Source organism: Ylistrum balloti, unplaced genomic scaffold, assembly GCF_031769215.1.
Source record: "Ylistrum balloti isolate Yb309-2 unplaced genomic scaffold, AGI_CSIRO_Ybal_v1 Utg370332, whole genome shotgun sequence".
In the NCBI taxonomy this organism is placed as follows: domain Eukaryota; kingdom Metazoa; phylum Mollusca; class Bivalvia; order Pectinida; family Pectinidae; genus Ylistrum; species Ylistrum balloti.
Genome location: NW_026782241.1, coordinates 394,484 through 403,403, shown reverse-complemented (window position 1 = coordinate 403,403; position 8,920 = coordinate 394,484). Strand labels below are relative to the sequence as shown.

The window sequence follows — 8,920 nt, the reverse complement described above, 5'->3', positions numbered from 1 at the left end:
GTCTCAAAAGCACAACTGAAAGATACTAGGTGGTTTTTTTTTCTAAAATGAAAAAAAAAGATTTTGTTTTGTTTATGTTAAACTCAACACTCCAATCATCAGCCCACAATTGGATATTTTCTGAATCATAGTAAGTTGCCAGTTATTGAAGTTTCACTATTATCTATCACTACATATAGAAATGTATCATGACGTAATTGGTTGAAATATTCGTAAATTATTTTAAAATAGAATCGACCAAGGACCGATAACCGACCTCTGGTGGACCTCTGAGTAACCATTTTTTAATTAAGGAAAACACACATCATGACAAATTTTAGCTTACTATGAGATTAATAAATCTAAATCAGTTTAGTATTATTTACCATGGCATTGTGATTGCAGTCATATTGTTAGCGTATTGGTAGCGGCATTTTATATTAAAAAAAAAAACGTGAAATAGAGACTTTTTCTGTCTTGATACAAGATTATGACATTATCATGCCAGCCTTATATTTAATATATGAAATAAATGTTGACTTACAATCACTGAAATGATAAACTGTCGCAATGCTGATTATGTTGTGTTACCAGAACGAATGTTTAAGTACTAATGAATTCTTTATCGCAGGACAAATTCTCTACGTCAAAAATCAGTTTTATTACCTGATTTGATAGTTTCGTGGTTATTAGGAAAATTACCATTTCGTGGACATTTAATGCCGTTACCCAATAAAAATGTTTTCTCTTGTAATTCGAATCCCTCATATGTTCATCATTTGGGTTAAAGGGTCACGTACCATTTTACTTCCAGAATCATGATATTTTAACGGATTACACTTCGGTAGTCATGATGAAATACCCACGTAATGAAATTGATGTGCATATTATTTGTGATTTTAAACCTGAAGTCGATATGTAATAATGGAAATTTGTACATAAAGATCTTAATTGATAACCATTTGGTTCAACACTGGGTGTATGCATCATTTCTGAGGTATTTGATTACATATGCACACAACAAATCACGCGTGTGTAAACGATGGCTTCTCAGAGTGAGTAATGAAGATGTAAACACATGTCCGCTTAACCATGGAACAGTTTAGAGATAGTTGGTAACAGATTGAGAAATATCGCATTAAAAAGCATGCTTACACTAAATTTTGTTACATATGAAGACTCATGAATAATGAATATCTTAAACAAGATGATTGCTTTGGTCTAAGAAGAGGAGAGCAGGGGTCATCCTAAGAGTTAATCACGTAATGAGTATTTGAATGAGCAAATGATGAATATAAAACATTCTATAATAAAATCCTACTGTCAAGAATACTTGATATGAAACTGTTGTTGCGAAGTGTACAACTCTTCATGAAAAAGTAGTAGATTATGATGATGACCTAAATTCCAATAGATCATATTTAAGGCTGACTTAACAGATGTCCAGGATGTAATATTTAATTTGAGTTCCCATGTCATTTAATCCCTGGTAGTCATAGCCATGAAATACACTAATGCAGAATACGTATGATACGTTTAAGTGTTAAATAGCGTTAAATTAGTGTCGTCAATATGTGAGTAAACGATGAGAACGCAAATTATTAGCCAATGAAATATGTCATAAATTGTTCTTGTTAACACAGCCACTTAAAACAGGATGCACTTAAAAAGATGCAAATGTATATACGTACATGCTGAAGCCTGTAATAAAACAGAGATAAGGTCCTTTTCTTTAAACAAGACTTTATAACATAGGGTAGTTTTAAAATGACATCACGCTCACGCTTAAGGAAAAATGCGGTCGAAATGTTCTGAAAAATAAACAAAAATAATAATTAAGCGTCGAGTATGAACATCCTTGTGCGTAAGCAAACAATATCACGGCTCTGTTAAACGACTGTGGTATGTCAGGGCCTGACTTCATGAGACAAAGACTTTCTCATGGGGGCGAACGCTCAACTGCAGGCCAAAAGTGAGGCATTGTCAATAAAGACTTTACAGAAAACGATAAATTTGTAGAAAGAAAAATAAAATCCCATATTTCAATTATAAACAGATGTAATATAGGGGACAAATTTAAAGTGGTTTCGCGAAAAATTTAATTGGACAAAAATGACATTCTGGATGGACTCTGGAATAGTATTATGACATAATTGGAGGTTTGAATGATATGCCCATTCAATTTCTCAAAATTTATTTACCCTTAAAAATCGAGAAAATAACATCTAATAATAATAATGTACCCAATTTCAATATATCGTCCTCATATGGTATCAAGTAATGCAAGTTGATGAAAATTATTATGGTCGTCATAGTGATCTCATTGAGAAATATTCTACATTTTGATGTGATATGAAGCTTGAGATCTTTGGTGCTTTTGGTTCAATTGTTGTGTAACTTGGTCTCATTTGAGTTGCTCTGATTGACCAAGATTTACATTGCTGATGTCATCGATGAAGCATATGACGCTTACCCTTTTTCAGAATAAGTATTGAATAAGTATTTCGTTTGCTCATAGTCTGCCTTATTCTTATTCAACTTGAGTTTGGATTATAATTACGTTCACATGTTGGTATGTTCTTGTTCGTGGTCAATATTTGATTTTCATTGAAGTAGATTGTAGGGCATGTTTATGACCTAATAGTCTTATTGTTGCAGGGTGTTGAGATGTGTCTGCATATAAATTCTAAATCTAATCTAAACGTTCATATAACGCGAAGAGAATTACCCTAGAGAAACACATTTTAATGATAAATGTTCCGGATATAATAATGAATTATGCGAGGATCATGGACTCTATTTATAATTTCATTGCGCAAGCGCACTAGATTTTCGTCCTGAAGTACAGATCCGTTTATCAGGATATTGTGAAATGACCAAGGAATATATTGTTCTAGTATGAGAGAAGAGCGGTGTTCGAGCATTTATTCGAATGTTGGTGGTCAGATTGTTAAATGCATCTCATCGGCACACCCTTTCATAAGAAACGGAGTTCCACACCAGAAATCTGTATGACAATGAACGTGATCTCATATAGTGATTAAATGTGTGCGTGTTATTACGTAAGAAGTTCATTCGCGTGTGTTTAAAGGACAAGACAGGAAGTAAGAGGGCGGACTTGTCAACCAGAAACATACATTTAACGGACATGGAGATGGTATATCATCATTACTATAACAGTGGATTTAGTACATAGATCGGGTATTGTAAGTATCATATTTTATACTGTAAGGTGCTGATGTATTATAGGTTGAAGTTACAGGAATATTTTTGCTTATTTGCTTTCCTACTAAGTTTTGTTTCTTCCTACTAGATTTCTTAAAATGGTATAGCTTACAGCCTGATATGTATTATAAATATATGGTGATTATCAGAAGTCATCGACAGATTATTTTCTTTGTTAAAGTTACTTATTCATGAAATAATTGAGAGCATTTCTTGTTACTTAAATTTCTATTTACATATTTCTGATCCTATTGCTGCAGACATTTCCCCGATAATTAGGTGAACTTTGATCAAATGCGTACATTAATGGCGACACCAAAAAGTCTGCACTGCCTTAAATACGATGACCGGAATATGTGAAACTGTATCTTTATTCCTTATTTGTTTTGGCAGTTTTCTTACTGTCACATTTAGCTTTAAAAACGATTCTGTCGGAGTAATGTAACTGATGGGACTATGTAAACAATTTTAGAATGCATAGCCGTTTGGGTTTCCATCATCATCTGTAGACATCTAAGGACGTATTCTCCAGGCATGCGAGATGAGCTCATGTGTCCTGTGTGTTTTCGGTAGACTATGACATGATCGTGATAGTAGATAGTAGATAGTAGCATTTTATAGTGCTACCACACTGAATTATACTGCCATAGGTAATAAGCAGGACATCCCACCCAGTTTCCAGGCAATGGGCTAACCAGTGGTTGCACCACTGCGTCCAGCAGAGAGTTGTTACTATCATTGTAAAGACAGGAGGCAGAACCTGAATCCTTCTTCACAGGAAAACATCACAACCCTCAAAAACGTGTAGCAGTGTCACAGGAGACATTATTACAAGTTCCCCCTTTACTCTGGTAAAAGGTCCCTTTTCGGAAAGTGTATTGGAAGTCTGTGGGATGAACTCCGCAAAAGACTTAACGTATCTTGCAATATACGACAAACAAGGTCCTTCCTATCTATCAGACTGACTGCCTCCCCAATGTGTAAAAAGGATCATGCAAAGGAAGGTTTCGGTAGACATCACTTGTTCTGTAGAATATAGTCGTTTACCTTAGGTTTACTCCTAACATCCTCGATTTTTTTCCAAGTTTTGATAACTCTTCCTCGTTCACATTGTTTAGGGAAATATGAGCTGTTTAAACATAAAATCTTGTACAATAAGCATCTTTTCCTATTTCACTTGTGCATCATTAGCACAATAAAGCTATAATTGTCTCTAAGAAATATGGACAATACCCGAAATGTTATGTATAAATCAATATTTCATCCCTGTGGTTGAGTAACGACGTGACTATCATCCTGTTTTTACTTGTTCACTTACTTGCATGGATCTATTATTCATGAATTTTTGTTTCGTTTTCAGGATTCGGTCCTGTAAAATTAGGTATCTTCTTCCAATGCTTAACCCAAAGTGGATCTAGATAGAGCGAGCTATGGCCGAAGCAGCATATTTACAAATGTCACGTGACTTACGTATATCAACATGCACTATAACGTGCATTAGTGGGTTACTCTCCGTAATGAGCGGTCTCGCCATTCTGTGGGCGTACCGACAGGTTCCACAATCACGGAACTACACAAGATATCTTCTGGTCTGTCTTACTGTAGCAGACATCTTTACGGCATTTGGTAATTTTATCAGTACATTTAGATTTTTCGGAATGGAACAGAGTCGACCAAACAACGATGCTTACTGTACAGCCCAGAGTTTCATTACAACGACTTCATCATTGAGTTCGTTTTTCTGGACGACAGCTATAGCAATATACTTGTACTATGCAGTCGTATTGCGCATCAACATTGCTGAGAAACGCAGCGCACAGGTTCTCATGACAGTTATTCCCATACTTATTCCAGGTAAAATTAAGTATAACACTTTAATTCATAATATCAACCCATTTAGTAATAAAGACGTCTTGAAATCTCTATATTTGCTGAACCACTGTTTGCAGACATTCATAAATAACAAAATTAGTAAAATTTGAACTAAAGCGGGGTCATCATTGGGTGTAGACAATTTATAAAGATCTATCATAGAAGATTGGTTTGCTGATACTAGACACATTTATAATGATGACTACTACTGATGGAGGAAAATGTATTTTAATAGAACATATTTTTTCTTCAGTAACCATCACAGGTATTGCTTTGGGGTACGGTGTCCTCGGGGAGGACGTTTCGTCAGGGAGTGGACCCTGGTGCTGGATCAGAAATGATGTAAACAATCAAGTCATGTGGAAACTTGTTACTGGCAAGGCCTGGGAGGGAATGACGTACATCATCACAGTGGTTATATATGTCCTGCTAAAGTTCTTCAAATGGAGAAAAGTAAGTAAACATTGGTGTGTTTGAAAGGCATGATAGAGACAACTAAGATAACAACACCATTTAAGTAAGATTTAATCTATTGGTGTTACCAGGTTCATATATTGTCGACGCTCTTTGTCAACATTTACCAACTGCAGAAACCGTTTCTCACTTAACTGAAAAGTAACAAAAACAAATAACAAGAAAATACGAACATGTCAACGTCATCATAATCCGAACTGATATTCAATAAAACCAGAACAAAATATGAACAAAAGAATAATTTATACGCCATGTAAATCTAGGTCAATCCGAGTAAGTAATGCTCCGTTCTCAAATTAGAAGGTATATAATATTATATAAATATATCTCAATGCGGATAAGTTTTAAGTTGCCATATAAGAATGTTTGTTTTTCTCGCAACCCACTGACATTATAATGTGTAAAAAAAAAAAGTCTGTAAAGCAAGGCAACTTAAAAACAAATTAAACAGTCGCATGGAGACTCGTGTGGAAAAATTATGATTAAATTTTACAGAATCTTCTACTCAATCAACAACTACTATATATGTTTTCAAAAGACCTTGTGAAAAGCTCACTTTCCTTAATTGCCTCCTAGGATTAGCATTTAGGCTCATACCGTCACTGACGAACCCTACATGGAAGGACGAAAAAGCTATGTGATGCACTTTAGTTCACTGTTTGGCTCTAATGTTACTTATCTAATTTTCTACTAAATCTTGCCATTTTTGTGTTTTTGTTTTGTACAATGTTCGATTAATTTTGTAACTTTCACGTGTCTGGTATTTTGAAAAGAACGCCAAGTGCATGTGTATATAAACCTTTTGTAATGAGCTAATGATGGTGGCAAGCCCCACCCAATACTCCATCATAGTAATATAATATAAACCCTGACTTACTTAAATCTGTCGATAATGAAGGTCCCTAACTCTTTGTTGCTTTGCTGATGTCATTAGTTTAGCAGCACAAATCTTAATAGCTTTGAATTAAGAAATGAGATATGTTCAACATCTAATTAACATTTAGTTTTGCCTGTGTTTGGAGAAGTTTAAAAAGTAAACATAATAAGCTCAGTTAGACAACGTTGATTTATTTCATTTTGTGAGGTTTTTTTACATGTCCATTCATTGATCGATTATGCGATGACCTATATCCTTCAGAATCGCCGAAGTTGCAGACAATTTAGATGGAGCAATTCGCATCGCTGTCTCCAGGACTCAGACAACATATTTGAGATATCATGGCTTTTTCTACTCCTTGCGCGGATTTGGGGGACCATGAGATTCATTTTTGAGGTAATATATATAATGATTTGATTCTAATATAATATTGTACAAACTTAACATGTATGCCTTCCAGTCAATTTTGCTAGATGCTTGTAATTTCATTGGGGTTAATTCTATCTTCATATGACCCAGATACCTGACCCTTGGTGAACATACTCTAGACAAGAGAGGCAGTTGTGTGTGACTCTGTTAAACCAGTGACCATTTCATTTTGGTGGCTATTTTTGTTGTTCAGACAAATAATTCTGATAGCACCGTTTTGTTCCTTATATTAGACCAAATCTATGTATTCATTTTTCATCAAAATTGGGCATTTGAATTGAACTCCCCGCTGCGGGTATCAAACAAACATGATCATCAATATTCACACAAAGTTCCATTTCAATCTGACCGACGCTTTTCGAGTTATAGTCTGTTACATTCTACCTAGTCACGGACTCTGGCAGCCACCATATTTTATGTCGAAAAAAGAATAACTCAAATCCGCATAGCCATCTACTCTCATGAAAACACTCGCTTGAATTTTTCGAGAAATGTGTTGGACAAAGCTCGGCGGGCGAATAAACATCATAATAGTAAGAAGAAACAGGATAAAAAATTGTTTTGGGGACTATGATTATGAGAAAATAATTCTACAGCCCCTACTTAAATTGCCTTATTACCATACTCGTCCTATTTCATACTTTATTATTTCAATGGTTTAACTTATTATATTTTTGTATTATAGCAACACATGTGCAATTATATCGAAATATCTTTAATCTCTTGATTTCATGTGTCTTAATTAAGTCGTATGATAATTATTTGCAGCTAGCCCAGATCAGACTAGATCCAAGTGTGTTCAACGCATTTCTTTACTTGCAATGCATTGGGGATAGTTCACAAGCCTTCTGGAATTTTCTCTTCTTCTATACATTCGATCCGGACATGCGTCAGCTAGTTTGTCCACCAAGATGTTGTGTACGCGGAGGTTACACTAGTGTTACAGTTCCAAAAGAAATTTGCCTGGAAGCGTTATGACATCCATTGTACTGAATCTAGCGATAAACTGTTTATTCGAACCGGTACACTTAACGATATGTCATCTAAAATCAACATGTTTCATATTCCCTGTCTTCAAAAAAATCTTGACATACCGTTATAAACTTTTGATGGAAGCCATGTTTTCCATTTGTTACTCATCTTAATTGCATCATTTTCTGTGTTATAATTTGCAATTGGTACAGAAAGAATGGTGAGAAGGTAGAACAGAAAAAAAATCTGAAAGGATTTAAAATCTTGACATTGGTACACTTTTTCGTCTCTATATGTATAAAAAAATGTCCTAACTCACCACTTCATAACTTATGAGTCTGTAAAACAAGATATGTCTCTTAGCAAAATATACAATCAATACAAATGGAAAAAGAAAAGACATAAAAAAATCGTGCTTCAAATCTGAAGTATAAGCTCTATTTTCCGAAGTGTCACGAAACTTCTAATTTATATGAAAATAGATAGTGTAAAAAGTTGCCATACATAATATGCAGGTGTCCTAATGTAAGAACACTTCGATGCAAGTACAGAAAATAAATAACAACGCTAACATTTATTGATAAGTATACTATATGTTAAACTCATAGAACAGCGTCAAGTTCAACGGAGCAGTTTCGAAGCAGTAGGTGCTACCGCTACGACATCATTGACAACGTCAACGACATCAAATATTTCCAAAATCATATTATTTATTTAAACATTTATGTATTTTTTGTATATAATGTATCATTTCATCTTCATGGCTGTCATGTATCTACATTTAAACAATATCATATTATATTTAAGTATGTAGGTAAACATCTGTGATTTACACAGTGAAAGGAGTATCACTTCGTGATTGAAGTGCGAATATTTTTATCCAAGCAAATTATACATATGGAAAATCTTACATTGGTTTTCAAGTCTTATCTGTTACATTTAGAATCTTGTTTTCTTCCCTTATCGAAGAGCATCAAAGATTGAATAAAGCAAATTCTTGTATAAATGGTTGAGTTTTGCTGACTTTGGTCTAAGGGGCTTTGCAAATATAGATAATAAAGTTAAATCTTTAAAATCCTATATAGTTGTATT

The 8,920-nt window shown here is 34.4% G+C and overlaps 1 protein-coding gene across 1 annotated transcript; it reads left to right on the top strand.

Annotated features, from left to right (window-relative positions):
* The first annotated feature begins 2,866 nt into the window (after positions 1 to 2,866).
* Positions 2,867 to 8,908, top strand: LOC132553534 (G-protein coupled receptor 157-like). The gene is made up of 5 exons (XM_060217781.1): positions 2,867 to 3,185; positions 4,565 to 5,058; positions 5,330 to 5,529; positions 6,689 to 6,823; positions 7,625 to 8,908. The coding sequence occupies exons 2-5, from the start codon at positions 4,635 to 4,637 to the stop codon at positions 7,832 to 7,834; spliced, it is 969 nt and encodes a 322-aa protein (XP_060073764.1). The 5' UTR covers positions 2,867 to 3,185; positions 4,565 to 4,634; the 3' UTR covers positions 7,835 to 8,908.
* Positions 8,909 to 8,920: the final 12 nt, after the last annotated feature.